Source organism: Panthera tigris, chromosome E2 (assembly GCF_018350195.1).
Source record: "Panthera tigris isolate Pti1 chromosome E2, P.tigris_Pti1_mat1.1, whole genome shotgun sequence".
NCBI lineage: Eukaryota > Metazoa > Chordata > Mammalia > Carnivora > Felidae > Panthera > Panthera tigris.
In genome coordinates, this window is record NC_056674.1 from 6034045 (window position 1) to 6054307 (window position 20263).

The 20263-nt window shown below is 39.5% G+C and overlaps 1 protein-coding gene across 1 annotated transcript; it reads right to left on the reverse strand.

Moving 5' to 3' along the window:
* Positions 1-871: 871 nt before the first annotated feature.
* On the reverse strand, positions 872-18768 carry LOC102965645 (zinc finger protein 677-like). Its single transcript, XM_042970223.1, is given in 8 exon segments — positions 872-1623; positions 1625-1667; positions 1669-3307; positions 8038-8191; positions 13870-13938; positions 17233-17343; positions 17914-18038; positions 18138-18768. Coding segments are annotated over 5 exon segments (1941 nt in total). The 5' UTR covers positions 13885-13938; positions 17233-17343; positions 17914-18038; positions 18138-18768; the 3' UTR covers positions 872-1533.
* Positions 18769-20263: the final 1495 nt, after the last annotated feature.

Sequence of the window (20263 nt, forward strand, 5' to 3'; positions counted from 1 at the left end):
AGGGAAAGACCATCATTCCTCTTCCATTTTCTCTACCACATACACCATCTTTATCAACCCATCACTCTCACTTGAAAATCTCATTCAGTGTCCCGACCTACTGTTTCATGACCATCTATCTGATAGAGTAATCCTTGCGTGTAATAAAATGAACAAAGGCTCTTAATGATACCACTGAATCCAGAGAAGTGCCTATGACCACAGAAAACATGGCAATTTAGATAATAGCTTTATATCTATTCCCTGCCACTCCCCATGCTCTCAGATTTATACTGTATCTTAAAATTAGCATCCTAGTTTTTCCAGGTTATAGAGTATGAGTAAGCACCACCTACCTAATCAATTAGGTTCCTTTCACCTTACCATTTCTTTCTGAGACCACTGTGGTTGACAAGTGAAACACATGTAATGAAAATATAACATCCATGGACTCCAAACTTGAGGCTTTAAGTCCTCAATAATACTGTAGCCTCAAGGAATATCAAATTGAGAGAGAGAGAAAGAGAGCGTGAGTGGGGGAGGGGCACAGAGGGAGAACCAGAATCCAAAGCAGGTTCCAGGCTCTGAGCTGTCAGCACATAGCCTGACGTGGGGCTCAAACCCATGAACTGTGAGATCATGACCTGAGCTGAAGTCAGACACTTAACTGACAAAACCACCCAGGTGCCCCAAGAATAGCAAATGTAGTAAAAAAAATTATAGGGGTGCCTAGCTGGCTCAGTCGGAAAAGCATGTGACTCTTCATTGTGTGGTTGTGAGTTTGAGTCCCATGATGCATGTAGAGAAGAAAATAAAATCTTTCAAAGAGATTTAAACAGAAGATGATTAGGTCTTTCCAGATATACTTGTTGGATTGACACACTTCATCTCATGAATTTAAATAATTTTAATTTTCTGTGGAATTTAACACCTAAGGTTGATTAATGCTCAAAATAAACCTAGTTCCCCCTAGTATGAATTTTCTTATGGTAGTCCACTGAGAGAATTGGCTGAATAAATTATCACTTTCATTACGTTTGTAATGTTTCTGTCCAGTATGAATTCTTTGTTGTAAATTCTTTCAGGACCAAAAGTTGTACATTTTTTTTTTTATTATTATTCTTGGAAGTCTCTACCTCTTAATCCCATTCACTTATTTTTACCCTCCATCCCAAAGTTGTACACTTTTATAAAGCTGATCACACTCATTACATTTGTAAGGTTTCTCTCTAGAAAAAATTATGTTCCCCAAGGTATAACCTTGTATAAGCCTTGCCATACATTCCATTTGTATGGTTTGGAGATTTACATTCTGATACCAGGTGAGGTGTGAGCCATGGTTACAAGTTTTGCCACGTACATTAGTTTCATATGTTAACTCTCCTTGATGGAATCTGTGATGCTGAGTACAGCTTGAACACTTGCTCACTTTATTTGCAAGTTTTCTTTCTACCGGGAGTTCTTTGATGACCCCAAAGCTGAAGCTTTGAATAAATGCACCACCACACATATTAGGTTTACTGTGTTTCTTTTCATGATATGTTTTCTGATGCCTCATAAGTTTTGCAATTGGGCAAAAGCTTTGCCACACTCATTACATTTATAAGGTTTCTCTCCAGTATGGATTTTCTTATGCTGAGTAAGATGTGATCATTCCACTAGAGGCTTTGCTACACTCATGACATTTCTTTCTCTCCAATATGCATTCTCTCATGACAGCAAAGGTCTGAATGTTTGATATAAGCCTTATCACATTTATTACATTTATAAGGTTTTTCTCTCGTATGAATTCTTCGATGTCTTGTAAGGCTTGAACTTCGGATAAAATCCTTGTCACACACATTACATTTGTGTGGTTTCTCTCCAGTGTGTATTTTCCGGTGTGTATTAAGGGTTGCAAAATGGGTAAATGCTTTGCCACACTCATTACATTTGTAAGGTTTCTCTCCAGTATGAGTTCTCTCATGACCCCAAAGGTCTGAACGTTTGATAAAAGCCTTATCACACTTACTACATTTATAAGGTTTCTCTCCTGTATGAATTCTCTGATGTGCCATAAGGTTTGAACTTTGGATAAAATCCTTGTCACACACATTACATTTGTGTGGTTTCTCTCCAGTGTGTATTTTCTGATGCCTAGTAATGGATGCAAATTGGGTAAATGCTTTGCCACACTCATTACATGTGTAAGGTTTCTCTCCAGTATGGATTTTTCTATGTTGAGTAAGATTTGAACGCTCAGCAAAGGCTTTGCCACACTCGTTACATTTGTAAGGTTTCTCTCCAGTATGAGTTCTCTCATGACCCCAAAGGTCTGAACGTTTGATAAAAGCCTTATCACACTTACTACATTTATAAGGTTTTTCTCCCGTATGAATTCTCCCATGTGCCATAAGGCTTGAACTTTGGTTAAAAGCCTTGTCACACACGTTACATTTGTGTGGTTTCTCTCCAGTGTGTATTTTCTGATGCCTAGTAAGGTTTGCACATTGGGTAAACGCTTTGCCACACTCGTTACATTTGTAAGGTTTCTCTCCAGTATGGATTTTCTTATGTCGAGTAAGATTTGAACGGTCTGTAAAGGCTTTGCCACAGTCATTACATTTGTAAGGTCTCTGTCCACAATGAATTCTCTCATGACTCATGAGATTTGAGCTTTTGCTAAAAGCCTTCCCACAGTCATTACATTTATAAGATTTTCCTCTAGCATAACCTCTCCTGTATTGTGCAGGTAATAAAGGGTATTTTGAAATCTTCCTAGATTTATTCCAAAAGTTTTTGGTACTGGGAGGAATTCCTTGAGGAACCATTGAGACTGAGGAACCATTGCTGACAGACTTCTCAGTTGGATTACATTCATACATTTTCTCCTCACTGTGAAATCTCTGCAGTTCAGCCGGATGTGCCTGCAAACTTAATCCAATTCTATTTTCTAAGCAGTTTACGTACTGGTTTCCAGCACCAATTCTGTTATTGTCTAGTTTTAACAAAGTCCTTATAAATGGCTCACCACCCATGAGATACTGGTATGTATTATTTCTTACAGAAACACTCTGCTTTTCAGGAAGAGTAACTGAGGACTGATTAAGTTGCTGGTCTTTTCTACAAATGAGAGTTTTGTTATGGGTCAAAGGCACTTTATAATTTCTTGTATCATATCCCCACTGACTTTCAAACTCATGCATATCTTCCCAGACTTCCTGGAGATCAAAATCCTTGATTCCATGACTTCCATTTCTCTCCAATATCACCAAGTGGTAAAATTCTCCTTTATTAATATCCTCTGTTGGTGATAATTCCTTGATTGCAAATCCATCGGAAGGGATTCCTATTAAAGAGAGTTGGAAGGTAAATATTTTATACTGAATTACATAATTACACAACCAAATACTTTATACTGAACACAGTAAGTTTTTCAAGGATGGTCTTCAAACACTATTGTAATAATCAATGTTTTTAAGTTTGCTTTTTATAAATTTTTCCATATTAATAATTTCTCTGATTTTAAGGTAATTTTTCCAAACACACATTATACACTATCCATATTTTTTGGCCATATAACTGGATAATGAAATGATACTTCATGATTACAGAGCTCATCTATACACTGGCTATTATATAACTGTGCATGAAATCATAGAGATGTTTATCTTCCTTAATTCCTAATCTTTATAAAAATGTATTTATCTCAACCTGTTATTTCATAATTCATTGATTCTCAACATATCTTTGATTTCTCCTACTGTGTGTTCCTTATGGAATGTAAATTCTGTCTTTAGTTTTCAAGGAAGAATTCTTTAGAATTCCAGAGACTATTATTTTGTGTAACTGTGATTACTAACAACCTGCTAGATCTATCGATTTTTAGATTGTAATACACAGGTTTCTTATAATAGTGTCGTGTTCTTTTCATCATATCCTCATACATTATTAAACACACATCATTATTAAACACCAGATCAAGTTGCAGTCATCAGCAATTTGTACTGTGTATGAATAGGGGTTTTTCTACAGTGTGGGGAGGGGCAGGACATGTGGAAACTTAGGTGCTTTGGTGCTCAAAATTAATATACCTGGAGATACCAGTATAGTTTCTTAGCTCAATCAAAAATCTGAGGAAAGGCCAGGACTTGGATTCAGAAAAGCAAGAGTGAAGCCCAAGGAGTTTCAGGCCATGTGGCGACCGTGCTTGTGCTTGCACATTTATGGGAACATGGTTGTGTTGTAAGTTAAATGCCTGACCTTGGTGAAAGGAACTGATTTAGCAACAGGCATAATACGGACTCATCCTGTAAGAATGTATAATATTGGTATGATGTGAAAGTGGAAAATATCAAAAAGGAGACAGTATGGTGTTACAGGAAGAGTGTAGACTGACATCTGTTTCAGTATTTGTTTTGAAAAGTATCAAACTGAATAGCCCATGAATTCCATTTCTAGGTACTCAACAGAACTATTTAATATATACATGTTCCAGGAGACACATACAAGAATTATTTTTTAAAGTTTATTTACTTAGAGTAAGAGGGAGAGTGGGGGAGGGGCAGAGAGAGAGAATCCCAAACAGGCTCCACACTGTCAGCACAGAGCCCAGTGCAGAGCTCAAACCCTTGAACTGTGAGATCATGACCTGAGCCCAAATCCAGAGTCAGATGCTAAACTGACTGATCCATCCAGGTGCCCCAAAATAATGTATTATTATAGAAAAAGCTATGGCAAATCAATTTCATGATATTTCTGTGACTAAGGCAGTAACTTTAAAAAACCACAAAAAAAGTATGTTCTCAAGGTATCATAAAATCTCGGCTTAAAGAATGCCATAGATTTAGTTGAAGACAATGTGTGTTATAACAACTGTCACTCCACATGTATGGGAATGGCCAAAATCCAGAACACTAACACTGAATACTAGTGGGGATATATAGCAGTAAGAACTCTCATTCACTGCTGGTGGGAATGCAAAATGGTATGCCACTTTGGAAGACTGCAGGTTTCTTACAGAATTAAACATACTACTAAATGTTGTCTAGCAGTCATACTCTTTGGTATTTACAAAAATAAGTTGAAAATTTACATCCACTTAAAAACCTACACACAAAATAGAAAAATCCTGTATTTGTATGGAACCACAAAAGAACCCAAATGCTAAATCATCTTGAGAGAGAAGAACGAAGCTACAGGAATCACATTCCCAATTTCAAACTCCCTGATTACAAAGCTGTGGTAATTAAAACAGTATGGTATTAGCATAAAAATAGATACACAGATCAACAGAACAGAACAGAGCCTAGAAATAAACTCACACACATGGTCAATTAATTTACAACAAAGAAGACATGACTGTACAATGGGGGAAAGTACAATCTCTTCAATCGATGGTTTGGGAAAACTGGACAGCCAGAGGCAAAAGTGTGAAACTGGACCACTGACTGACACCATACACAAAAATTAACTCAGAATGGATTAAAGACTAAATCTAAGACCTGAAACCATAAAACTCCTAGAAGAAAAGATAGAGGGTAAGAAGCTCCTTGACACAGGTCTGGGCAATTTTTTTGTTTTTTTGACTCTTGACGCCAAAAGAAAAAACAAGAGCAAAAATAAGTGGGACTACATCAAACTAAAAAGTGTCTGCACAGCAAAGGAAACACTTTTTCAACAAAATGTAAAATTAGCAAATGATGTATCTGATAAGGGACTAATAATCCAACACAGCCCAAAAATGCTCAAATGATCCAATTTAAGAAATGGGCAGAAGAGCTGAATAGACATTTCACAAAGACCTAGAGGTGGCCAACAGGACCATGAAAAGATGCTCAATGTCATTCATCACCAGGGAAATGCAAATCAAAACTACAATGAGGTATCATTTCACACCTATTAGAATGGCAGTTATTAAAAAGACAAGAATAACAAGCATTGGTGACAGGGTGGGGAATTTGTGCAGTGTTGGTGGGAGATGAAATGGTATAGCCAAGAGAACTGTGTGATCCACCAATTCTACTTCTGAGTATTTATCTGAAGAAAACAAAAATACTAACTCAAAAAGAAGCCTTCTGATGTTCACTGCAGCACTATTTATAGTAGTTGAGATACAGATACAATCTAAGTGTCCATTGATGGGTGAATGGATAAAGTTGTGTATATATAACACAATATTATCCAGCCATAAAAAAGAAAGAATCTTGCCATTTGTGACAACATGGATGGACCTTGAGGACATTATGCTAAGAGGTATGAGTCAAAGACCAATACAGTATGATTTCTCTTATATGTGGAATCTTAACAAAACAACCTCTCTTAGTAGATACAGAGAACAGATTGGTGGTTACTACAGGCAGGAAGTTGAGGGGACAGTGGCAGAAATGGGTGAAGGGATCAAAAGGTTAAGGAAAAAAAAAAGAGGGATGGCTAGCTGGCTCATTTGGTAGAGCATGCAACCCTTGACCTTGTGGTGGTGAGTTCAAACCCCACAATGGGTGCAGAGATTACTTAACATCAAAACTTGCTGCTGCCTCTTTAGTTCTTAAAATAACCTAAACAAAACACCACCCAAATTTATTAATATGGTGCTTTCTGTATATCAGGAATGCAATAAACATCTGTGGAATGATACATGTTTTTCCGACAGAAAAGCTAACTAGAGATGTCAGTAAGCTGTGCTGTATTTTAACTACATCTAATTTTGGATTTTCACTTTTTGGAATTATCTACATCATGACTTCTTCCTAATTAATGCACAATGGCCCGACCCTAAGAAGCCAGGATGGCCCAGGAAAGAAAGAGATAAACTTTAGCTCTACTTTTATTAGACAGATACTACATTTTGTTTGTCTCCTGAGAAGTTCTCTCTAGGACACAAAATAGAAATGGAAAGTGAACAGGTCCTGGGGTCTGCACTATAGAGGCCTCAGCTCTGACCTGTATGGAATCAGAACCAAGAGAGATCAGGGAAAAGATTCCTTAGGGACAGCCATCCCAGTCCCTCTCAAACCATGGCACCAGTATGGTCAGAGGGGCCAGGTAACAGCGTTGTAGGTCCTAACAGTGGGAGTTTATATGTGTACACATTTGATTTACACATCTGAATAACAGAAGGAGAAGTGTGGGGGTGGGGAGTGAGGGAGGCTTTTCTTTGAAAGCTCATAAGGAATGAACTTGTATTTTCCCACAGACCCTTCCCAAACAGTATTTACTGGAACCGTTTACTCTGTGCCCATCTAAGCTCTGACTTGTGCTCACATCTCCAATACATTCCCACCTGTCTGGATTTCCCCAAATATTCAGGTCACATTCCACAGTCCAGGGCTCTTTCCCTGCTTCGAAAATGGAGATGATATTCAGCTCAAGAAGAGATTTCCATTTATAAAGAAAAACAGATCTGCTTTGCTCTTCCAGAATACATTCCCAGCTTGTTGTTCAACAAAGAAAGAACATTCAGTATATGTGGGTGTAGAAACATATTTCAAAAAGTAGTCAACTGAGTGCCTGAATGCTTAAGGATTATTTTAGGTATGCAGAGATCTGGTTCTTTCCAAGAAGTACTGAACCAAAAGCACAAGGGTAAAACCACAGAATCAGATATTTTAAAAAATTCACCATAAGGTTTCCTTTTCTTTCCCCAACTTTAAGTAACTTTATTGTCTCTGAGCCTTATCTTTAATGATGTCAGTGAAATTGGACTTATTAAGACTTTAAGGGTTTTTACATCCTATTCCCCAGACTTCTAGATGGTTATTTAAATTCTAGTTAGTTAATAAACAGTATAGTGTGGGTTTCAGTAGAATTTAGTGATTCATATAACATATAATACCCAGTGCTCGTCATCACCATTTCCCTCCCATAAGGTTTTCTGACTAATGTTCTGCAACCACCTAAACAAGCAGGAGTGCAGAACTTCTCAAGGAAAGGGAAGTTAAGAGTCCAATTGCCACATTATGATGCCTTTCCATTCTCCATCAAAACGGCTGCAATCACTCCCTAAAGAACAGGGATTTGAAACTCCTATGATCAAGTCAGGGACTCTCAAAAGGAAATGCAAACACAAAAAGTAATTACCGACTTCTGGAGGGAAGTTATCTTCACCCAGGGAGACCAGGTTCCTGTAGTTCTCCAACATCACGTCCCTGTACAAGGACCTCTGAGCGGGGTCCAGGCACTCCCACTCCTCCTGAGAGAACTCTATGGCTACGTCCCTGAATGTCAACCGTCCCTGAAAGGAAAACACATTTCACCAAGTGGACAGGGAAAGTGTTCTTATTTGACACAAAATTAGGGATGTGTAAAGATGGACTTGGCTAGAGTGAGTATTCTTTGATTTGTGTAAGATAATTTTGAAGAGATACAGTTAACATAAAATTAGCCATTTTAAAGTACCATTCAGAGGCGCCTGGGTGGCTCAGTCGGTTAAGCGGCCGACTTCGGCTCAGGTCATGATCTCACGGTCCATGGGTTCGAGCCCCGCGTCGGGCTCTGTGCTGACAGCTCAGAGCCTGGAGCCTGTTTCAGATTCTGTGTCTCCCTCTCTCTGACCCTCCCCCGTTCATGCTCTGTCTCTCTCTGTCTCAAAAATAAATAAATGTTAAAAAAAAAATTTTTTTTAAATAAATAAAAAAATAACCATTCAGTGACAGTGCATTCACAATGTTGCATAAACCTCACCTCTGTCTAGATAGAAAACATTTTTATCAGCCCCAAAGGAAATCCTTTACCCATTAAGCAGGTGCTTCCTATTGCCCAGTCCCTGGCAACCACTAATGCTTTGTCTCTGGATTTACTGATTTTGGATCTTTTCATGTGAATGGAATGGCATCAAAAATGTGACCGTTTGCATCTGCCTTCTTTCACTTAGAATAATGTTTGGGGTTCATCCATGATATAGTATGTTATCAGTGGTACATTTCCTTTCTTCTGCCTGCAGAGTATTCCATAGCAGGACTAGACCATATTCACTCAACTGCTGATGGGCATTTGCTTGTTACCACCTTTGCCTGATGTTAATAAGTTGCTATGAACTTTCAAGTACAAGTAAGTTTGAATATTTGTTTTCAGTTCTTTTGGTTATGTACCTAGGAGTGGAATTACTGGGTCACATGGTTTAATATTTTGAGAATTGGCCACACTGTTTTCTGCAGCAGCTACAACAGCTTAACAGCAGTGTGTCATGATTCTAATTAGAATCTTTACATCTTTACCAACACTTATTTTTTGTTGTTGTTGTTTTACAATAGTCATCCTAGTGGGTATGAAATGATAACTCATTTGGTTTTGACTTTGCATCTTACTAATGACTACTTTCATTGAACACCTCTTCTTGTGCTTGTTTCATTTGTATATCTTCTATGGAGAAATGTCTATTAAAATACTTTGACTATTTTGCAAATTGGGCTCTTTGTATTTTGGTTGTTGAATTGTAGAGAAGTTCTTCATATATTTCTAGGTTCTGCACCCTTACTAGATTTGTGATTTGCAAATTATTTCCTCCCATTTGGTAGACTGTTTCACTCACGTGATAATGTCTCAGTGCACAGACATCATTGTGACGAATACCAATTTATCTACTTAGTCATTTTCTCTTTTGCTATTGGTATCATATATAAAAATCCACTGCCAACCCTAAGGTCATGAAGAGTTACCTCTATGTTTTCATCTAAGACTTTTATAGTTTTAGCTCTTACCTGTAGTCTTTTGATTAATTCTGAATTTATTTACTTATATGGTAGGAGGTAGTTTCAGTTTCATTGACACAAGGATATCCAGTTGTTCCAGTACCATTAAAGAGACTATTCTTTTTTCCACTGTTTTTGGCAGACTTGTAAAAGGGAATGGATTGCAGACGTATGGGTTTACTTGTGGACGCTCAATTCTATCACTTTGATCTGTATTTCTAGCCTCTGCTAGAATTATAGTTTTGATTACTCAAAGTTATTGTAGTCAGGTTTGATGTCAAGAATTCTAAGTCCTCCAATATTGTTCTTTCTCATATTTATTTTCGTTATTTGGTGTCCTTACCAATTCTATGTGAGTTTTAGAACCAGGTTTCCCATTTGGGCAAAACATGCTGTTGGGGTGTTCTAAGGACTGCATTACCCTTTATATTGCTCTGGGGAGTACTGCCATTTTAAGGTCTTCTAAGCCACAAGCACAAGATATCTTGACATTTGTTTAGGTTTTCTTTAATTTTCCTCAACGACTTTGTATGAAATTTCAGTGTGTGTAAATCTTCCATTTCCTTGGTTAAATTTATTCCCATTTGTTTTCTTGCTCTTCTAAATGGAACTGTTTACTTACTGTCCATTTGTTGATTGCTCCCGTACAGAAACACAACCTGAATTTTCAGTGTTGATATTGTATTCTGTAACTTCAGTGAATTCATTCTAATAGTTTGAGGATTCTTATTTCTTTTTTTTTTTTTTTACATAAAATATAATTTATTGTCAGTTTGGTTTCCATACAACACCCAGTGCTCATCCCAAAAGGTGCCCTCCTCAATGCCCATCACCCACTTTCCCCTCTCCCCCACCCCCCACCAACCCTCAGTTTATTCTCAGTATTTAAGTCTCATGGTTTGCCTCCCTCCCTCTCTCAACTCCCCCCCCCCAATGGTTCTCTGTTAAGTTTCTCAGGATCCACATATGAGTGAAAACATATGGTAACTGTCTTTCTGAGGATTCTTATTTCTAAATATAAGATCATGTACACTATGAATGGAGATCATTTGATTTATTTTCCAATTCTGACACATTTTATTTATTCTCCGTATTTTCTCTAATTAAAGTTTCCCATACAGTGTTGATATGTGGTGGCACAATGGGGCATACTTGTTTTGTTCTTGATATTAGGGGGAAGTTTTCAGTTGTTCACCAATGAGTATGATGTTAGCTATGGAATTTTTATAATACCTTTTTCGGACTGATCAGGTTCCCTTCTATTCCTAATTTTGAGTGCAATGTTTTTGGTGGGTGGAGTGTTCTATATATGTCTGCTGAGTTTAGCTGGTTTAGTGTTGCACAGTCCTCTATTACTGATGTCTGGCGGTTCTGTCCATTATTAAAAAGGGAACACTGAGGTCTCCCTCTGTTATAGTAGAACTCTTTTTTTGCTTCAAAAAATTGCTGTTATATACATATCATTTATAGTTGTTTTATCTTCGTGATGGACTGACTCTTCTTTCAATATAGAATGTCCTTCAACATCTTTAGTAGCAATTTTGCAACTTAAAGTCTGTTTGGTCTGATATGTGTATAGCTACTCAGGTAGGTTTCATGACTATCTGCAAGGAATGTCTTTTTCCATCCTTCCACTTTCAACCTATTTGTGTATCTAAAGCGAGCCTTGGGGCGCCTGGGTGGCTCAGTTGGTTAAGCTTCCAACTTTGACTCAGGTCATGATCTCATGGTTTGTGGGTTCGAGCCCCACATCGGGCTCTGTGCTGACAGCTCAGAACCTGGAGTCTACTTTAGATTCTGTGTCTTCCTCTCTCTCTGCCCCTCCCCCACTCGTGCTCTGTCTCTCTCTCTCTCTCTCCCAAAAATAAAATAAACATTAAAATTTTTTTTAAAAAGCTGATTGAGGCGCCTGGGTGGCTCAGTCAGTTAAGCGGCCGACTTCGGCTCAGGTCATGATCTTGCGGTCCGTGAGTTCGAGCCCCGCGTCGGGCTCTGTGCTGACAGCTCAGAGCCTGGAGCCTGTTTCAGATTCTGTGTCTCCCTCTCTCTCTGACCCTCCCCTGTTCATGCTCTGTCTCTCTCTGTCTCAAAAATAAATAAACGTTAAAAAAAATTTTTTTTAATAAAAAAATAAAAAGCTGACTGATTATGTGCTTGCCAGGGATCTCCATGCATTTGTCATACTTGAAGTTAATTGAGTTTTTTGGATGTGTAGGTTGTTTTGACATATTGGGGAGGTTTTCAACTGGTTGAATTTCTTCAAATATTTCTTCAAATATTCTTTCTGCCCTTTCTTTGTCTTATCCTTCTAGGACTCCTATTACATGTATATCAGTATTCTTGATAGTGTTTGAAGATTTCTTAGTCTCCAGTCATTTTTCTTCTTTTTTTCCCTTTTATTCTTTTTCTCCCTTTCTTCTGCTTACACTTGATAATTTCAGTTAACTTATGTTTAGGTTCACTGATTCTTTATTCTTATTGTCCGTCTATTGTCCATTCACCCTCTAGTGAATTTTGAATTTTGGCTATTATACTTTTTTAACTCCAGAATAACTATTCCATCCCTTTCTATTTCATCTGTCTGTTTACTGATATTTTCTATTTGTTGAAACATTATTCTCCTACTTCTTAGATGTTTTCCATGTTTTCCTTTAGCTGAGGATGTTCAAGACAGTTGATTTAAAATCTTTATTTAGTAAGTGGAACGTCTGTGCCTCCTCAGAAAGACTATCATTAACCTGGTAATCATGCTTAAGCTGTACAATCTTTTTTTTTTTTTTCTTTTTTTTTTTAAATGTTTATTGGTTTTTGAGAGAAAGAATGTGAGCAGGGGAGGGGCAGAGAGAGGGAGACACAGAATCCGAAGTAGACTCTAGGCTCTGACCTGTCAGCACAGAGCCCCACGTGGACCTCTTATTCATTAACCATGAGATCATGACCTGAGCCCAAGTCGGACACCTTATCGACCTAGCCAACCAGGCACCCCATAACAATTTTAAGATACGCTTAGATGTCTGTAGTGAAGTCAGCCTGCTGAGAAGCCACCACCTGGCATTCTTTGAAACAGTAAGAAATTGTAAAGGACCCATGTTTCTTCATTTAGTGAATGCTCCAATGAGGATCTAAAAAAGCAGTTATCTCTACGTTTACTAACATGAGAACAACTTCAAGACATATGGTATGTAAATATTTCAATTTGCAGAGTAAAATATGATAAAACATTTAGTGAAGAATATTTTCTAAAATCACATTACAATATGTAAATACATTTTTAGAAGATTTGCACTAAAGAGAACATCAGTTCCTGATGAAGACAATCCGTGATGGTGAAAGATGTGAGAGGGAATGGTTATTTTACTTATTAGTTTCTAAGATGTACCACTGTGTGGAACTGAACCACAAAAATATACACTAGAAGGGTTTAATACAAAAAAAAATTTTAACAATTATTAGTAAAATGAAAATTGAGCACCAGCCTCTCTGATGACAGAAAGTTCTGGTCCTATGTCAGGCTAAGTTATAAACATTTTTATTTAAAAGATCTACAGCATAAGAGTTCCTGAAAGAACACCACACATGGTCTTTATGAGATGGATGTGCTATAAATAATTTAAAGAACACTTACTGTTAGAAAAGTAGGTTGATTCTACATTTTAAAACTAATTGTGTTAACAAAACAAAACTCTCTATTCCTTATCCATACTTTGAACTTCCCATTCTATTCCAAAGTATTAATATTTGGGAGTCAGAAGCACACTGATTCCCTCGTTTAACGTCAAAAGGCATTTGTAAAATCAAAGCAAATTTCCCCGTCAGTCTTATTTTCCAGGGTTTCTCAAGTACTTGTGAGCATTAATATATTACTTAGTATGTAATCTCTTTAATCCTGGTTTATTTATATGAGCTGAATGGGCATCTAGAAGGAGTCTCTGAAGAATCCAACTGCCCAACCTCAAGGACACGACAGCCCACTTCCCCCATCTCTAGTTCTTGCCTGCGAAGAAACTCCTTCACAGGATAACCACCTAAAAGGAGCCTCTTCCCAAGTTCCATGTCACTGGGTCACAGTGAGATGGAATCTGCATGGAGATGAGAGGAGACTGGGAGAAGGCCCTGGGTGTGAGTAAACACTGTAGGCAGGACAACTCTGAGACGGAGAAGATTAATGAGTCCAAAATGTGACATTTTAGGAAGAACAATCATCAAAAAATATGACTTTTACCTGGAAAAGAGCCATTCCTCCTTTTTTTTCTCCCTCTTCTTCTGGTCTTCCTTCTCAGGTAAGGTTATACTGTGTGACAAAAAGTATGTTGTTTAATGTTTAGAATCAAGATATCCTCTTCCTCTGCCATAGTATGCATATAGAGTATGCATACAGAGAGCACCTTACTATGGGAGAAACACAGACCTTTGCTGCCCACCGCAACAGAAGGGATTCAGGGAGAACAAACTCCTATATGGAGTCCAACAAGTGCATTTGTCAAGCATTTCTTCAGAAAGCCCTCCCCTCCTGCTGAAACGTACACACTCTACTGAAACTGCATTGTCTTGTCTACCTGGCACTCAGCCTAAGGGAACTCCCTCATTCAAGTTCTTGGCTCCTCCCTAGGAAGCCAGCATCCAATGAATGGTTGATGGAGGACACAGAAGCTTGTCCATGCCGTCAATTTGGAACAAGTCTTAAGAGCCACCTGAGCTCCAAAGCTCCCTGGTTACTACACTCTGAGTTTAGATCTTTGTCCTCATGGTGATGGGAAGCCATGAGGAGGTTTAATGTCAAAAGATGACACAAATTTTTAAGATATAGCTAAGACACACAGAGAGGGTGGAGCTGACAGAGGCATGTCTCTCTCTCTAAGACTATTCTGCCTCTTTCTAAGTGGTTTTTATTATTTTTGGAAATGGGTCACATTGTAAACTCTAATGATAACTGCATACCCTCATCCAGAAAACTGCCAACACAAAAACACACCCAACTTTGAAAATCATTTCAGGGATCTTATTAGCTCAGGTTCAGAATTTTTGGTCTGTCGTCTCCATGTTACAGGTAGGTACACTGGGGCTCAGAAGGGGAGTAATTTTACCAAGTTACCCTTAAGAAGTTTGAGTTGAGTGAGCAGAACTGGGTGTAAGTAAATTCTGAAATGATGGCCTGGATAGCTTTAAGCAGAAAGGGCTTGTCCTGGCATCCTAATCAGCAAGGAGGAAGTCAAACTTTCACTCTTTGCAGATGACTTGTACTTTATATGGAAATCCCAAAGATTCCACCAAAAAACTGCTAGAACTGATCCATGAATTCAGCAAAGTCTCAGGATATAAAATTAATGCACAGAAATCAATTGCATTTCTTTTTTTTTTTTAATGTTTATTTTAGAGACAGAGAGAGAGGCAGAGCATGAGGAAGGGAGGGGCAGAGAGAGAGGGAGACATAGAATCCGAAGTAGGCTCCAAGCTCTGAGCTGTCAGCACAGAGCCCGACGCAGGGCTCAAACTCAAAAACAGTGAGATCATGACCTGAACTGAAGTCAGACACTTAACGGACTGAGCCACCCAGGTGCCCCTAATTGCATTTCTATACACCAATCATGAAGCAGCAGAAAGAGAAATCAAGGAATCGATCCCATTTACAACTGCCCCAAAACCCATAAAATACCTAGGAATAAACCTAACCCAAGAGGTGAAAAATCAATACCCTGAAAACTATAGAAAGCTTACGAAAGAAATTGAAGACACCAAAAAAAAAAAAGGAAAAATATTCCACACTCATGGATTGGAAGAACAAATATTGTTAAAATGTAAATACTACCCAAGGCAATCTACATATTCAATGCAATCCCTATCAAAATAATACCAGCATTCTTCACAGAGCTAGAAAAAACAATCCTACAATTTGTATGAAACCACAAAAGACCCCAAATAACCAAAGCAATCCTGAAAAAGAAAACCAAAGCTGCAAATATCACATTTCCGGACTGTAAGCTGTAACACTGTAAGCTGTGTTACAAAGCTGTAATCAGCAAGACAGTATGGAACTAGCACAAAAACAGACCCACAGATCAATGGAACAGAATAGAGAACCCAGAAATGGACCCACAAACATATGGCCAACTAATCTTTGTGACAAAGCAGGAAAGAATATCCAATGGAATAAAGACAATCTCTTCAGCAAGTGGAGCTGGGAAAACTGGACAGTGACATGCAGAAGAAATCTGGACCACTTTCTTACACCATACACAAAAATAAATTCAAAATGGATGAAAGACCTAAATGTAAGACAGGAAGCCATCAACATCCTCGAGGAGAAAGCAGGCCAAAACCTCTTTGACCTGGCCGCAGCAACTTCTTACTCAACATGTCTCCAGAGGCAAGAAAAACAAAAACAAAAATGAACTATTGGGACCTCATCAAAATAAAAAGCTTCTGCACAGCGAAGGAAACAATCAGCAAAACTAAAAGGCAAACAGCGGAATGAGGGAAGATATTTGCAAATGGCATATCAGATAAAGGATTAGTATCCAAAATCTATAGAGAACTTCTCAAACTCAGCACCCAAAAAACAATCCAGTGAAGAAATGAAGACATGAATAGACACTTTTCCAAAGAAGACATCCAGATGGCCAACCGACACATGAAAAAATGCTCAACTTCACTCACCATCAGGGAGATACAAATCAAAACCACAATGAGATACCACCTCACACCTATCAGAATGGCTAACAGTAACAACTCAGGCAACGACAGATGTTGGCGAGGACGCGGAGAAAGAGGATCTCTTTTGCACTGCTGGTGGGAATGCAAATGGGTGCAGCCACTCTGGAAAAAGTATGGAGGTTCCTTAAAAAATTAAAAATAGAACTACCCAATGACCCAGCACTTGCAGTGCTACGTATTTATCCAAGGGATACAGATGTGCTGCTTCGAAGGGGGACATGCACCCCAATGTTTAAAGCAGCACTATTGACAATAGCCAAAGAATGAAAACAGCCCAAATGTCCATCGACTGAATAATGGATAAAGAAGATGTGGTATATACATATATATGTGTATATATACATACATACATATATATACACACACACACACACACAAGTATATATGTATATAAGTATATACAAGTATTATATGTATATATATAAGTGGAGTATTAACTTGGCAATCGAAAAGAATGCAATCCTGCCATTTGCAACAATATGGATGGACTAGAGTGTATCATGCTAAGTGAAATTAGCAGTGAGAGTAACACATACAACATACGACTTCACTCATATGTGGAATTTATGACACAAAACAGATGAACATAAGGGAAGGGAAGCAAAAATAATGTACAAACAGGGAGGGAGACAAAACATAAAGACTCTTAAATACAGAGAACAAACTGAGGGTTGCTGGAAGGGTGCTGGGTGGGAGGATGAGCTAAATGGATAAGGGGCGTTAAGAAGACACTTCTTGGGATGTTCACTGGGTTTTATATGTAGGGGATGAGTCGCTGGATTTTGCTCCTGAAATCATTATTGCACTACATGCTAACTGGGATGTAAATTAAAAAAAAAAAAAAAAAAAAGTGTTGGTCCTAATTCCAGATTACCTTTCATATTCCCGAACAAGAGAGGCTTCTCTTTCATGGGTTTGATCAAACCCAAACATTTAATTCCTCTTTTCCAGAAAAGCTGTATGAAATTACAAATAGTTACAAGTCCTGGAAAACATGAAAAAGGGTCATCTGTGGGTATGAGCTCTGAGCAATCTGTATTATGAACAGATGGGCTCTGCTGGAACAAAGTTCCACATCAATCCAGACCACCTTTCAACATGTGTGCAGAAAACACAAAGGGGACTTGAGGGGATCGTCTAATTAGTTGGAGACTTCAGCTTGGAACTCAGTAATGTAAAAGATCACTTAAGGGAAAAAGAGAACTGTTGAATATTAAATTAACTGCCTGAACACGTTTTGGGTGTTAAAGATTATCAACATCCTTAACAGATGTGTAAGGAAATATTATAAAGAAATCAAAGAATGGTTCCAACATATGATAGAGTAGAAAGTATATAAAATTCATAATCTGAACAATAAAATTCAGAGGGAAAATAATTTGGAAATTAAAAAGATATCCAATGGATTCTGAGATTAAAGCCAAAACAAGTGTGAGGATACACCAAAGAATACCATGAGCCACAGAAAAAAGGGAGAGAGACAAACAGTACTGTTAATGATGGCCATTGTAAAAAGCACCATGTGGTTATAGAAAGTCTTCCCTGGTTAACTCACTGAGCTAGTCCTCTGCCCTCTAGATGAATAGGGGTTGCAAATGGAATTGATCTTCTGATGCAATGCTTAGAAAGAGCAGATGCCTCAAACATCAGGGTTCACAACTCTCAATCTCTTCTGTATAACTGGAACAATTCACCAAATTTTAGATTAATGAGGTCATAAAGCCACAAATCAGTACTTCACAACTTAATATCCCCATATCCAATCAATTCAGTACTCACCTGGGTTTGGGTCCTGTGCTTTGTCTGAGACCACTACGTGTTTTCTTCTCTGTATAAGTCTCTGTGTCCTTGTTTCTCTTCTGTCCTTTCGTCCATTGCTGTGTCCCTGCCTCACTATTCCTCCTCCAACAGTCTGACCCCACTCTATTACGGCCTCTGTTTCAATCCCCGCCGTTCTTCCCACACTCTCCGACTCCGCAGATTTCTGCGTCTTTCCCCGCCATCTCTGTCCCCACTCTGCCCTCCCTGCGGCGGGGCGAAGGGCCTGCATCCACCTGCCTAGTGACGACTGTGCCCGACGCGGTTGGGGGTGGACGGCAGGGGGGAGACTCGGGAGTCAGAGAAAGGTTCTGAGCAGGAAAGCGACTGTCAGGGCGATCGGGGTCTGCAAGGGCCAGAGACAGAAAGGCTGGGCCCGTACCTGCCTCAGAGCGATTTTAAACGGAAACGATGCAGACGCCCGGGACCCGCCCCGAGCGACTGGGACCTGAACGTCTTGTAGCCACGCCGCGAGAGGTGAACGGGACGAGTGAGTGCAAGGATTTTACCTTCCAGGCGACCCCGAAACCTGGATGTGGAGGCGGGGCTTTAGGAGCACGGCCCCTGGTGTAAACCTGGAAAATGGAGACTCACTCACCCGAGCGCGCTGGTTGCTCCGGGCGATCCAGTTCCGGGTCTGCAGGAAAGTGCGCAAGCGCGAGCCACTGGGCGGGGCCGAGGCGCGTCTATGACGCGGCGGGTTTAGGCGGGGCCTGGGCGTACAGTGTCCTCCCCTGCGCAGGGTCTGCTTCCTGGTGTCTGTCAGTCCTGTTTGTCTTTCCTGCCCCGCGGTTTCAGGTTCTGCTTTTGGATTCCTCCCAATCCCGCTGGTGTCGTTTGGAGCCAGGCTGGGCACAAGGTTAGGGAAGGGTGGGCCGCTTCTGTTGGGAGCGGCGGTATTTGACAAATTCAACACGATGCCGGGGGAAACATTTGTAGCAAGCAGTGTAGACGCGCCTCCAGCTGGGGAGGCGGAGCAGCGCGGGGACCTGGGGCTGGGGGTCCTAGTGGGTCGACTGAGATGCGGACAGTTACAGCTCTTTGTTTAATGCAGCAAAAGCCGGGGTGGTCAGTGTCGGTGATGGACGCTACATTGCGAAATGCAAAACCGTTTTGTGGAGAATGTGCAGTTTGGTATTAACTCCCCATCAGAGCTTTTCACTGAATTATCACTTCTCTCTACTCGCTGGACTGCTTTCCGCCCTGGGCTGTGGGAGCGAAAAGCTGGCAAGTTGCTTTAAAGGAACATTTTTGCCTCTATAAGTGTTCATTAATGTCTTTTTCTTTAGATTTGATATTCGAATCCACACCTCTCGAGATGAATTACAAATCCAAACGTCTTTGAAACCTACCACATGGCACCTGTATTTGCTTAAGCCCTTAATTGCCAAATTTCATTGCAATTTTAATTTTTTTAAATCTTTGTTCTCGGTTATTTTGGAAGGATTTTTTTTCCTTGAAAATTAGATTTTTAAAAATGTATTTATTTTGAGAGAGAGCACGGGAGGGAGAGCAAGCGGGGAGGGGCAGTGAGCTAGATCTACAATCCCAAGCCGGCTCTGAGCAGAGCCCTCTGTCCCCTCCCCCGCCCCCCCAACTCGGCTGGATCTCACAAACCCTGAGATCCTGACCTCAGCCAAAAGCAAGAGTCTGAGGGTCAGCCACTGAGTCATCCAGGTACCCGGAAAATTAGATCTTTTTGTTTTCTGTTTCTGAATGCTTGGTAACAAGTGCAGATGAGGAGGCTTGTAAAAGGTGTACTCTTTCAGAGATACTTAACTTTTCCTAGTACTGATGAAATGGTGGTTTTGAAATATTTCCAGAGACATGTCTGTTCTTTATGTGAATAATACAAGCAAATTGTAAAACTAGGTTTTCACATTTTCAGCAGCATCATATATACTGTTAATAATCTTCAATAGGAAATATGCAAGTTAATAGCTCCTCTTCTGTTTTCCTGTGGAAATCCTGAAGGTGGTGCTGGCTGGATTTGTTTTTCACACCCTCTCTATTAAGTGACTGCCCCCTCCAGTGCTTAAATCTCTGCAAGGAGTGAATGAACACATGACTACACATTCTTTAACAGT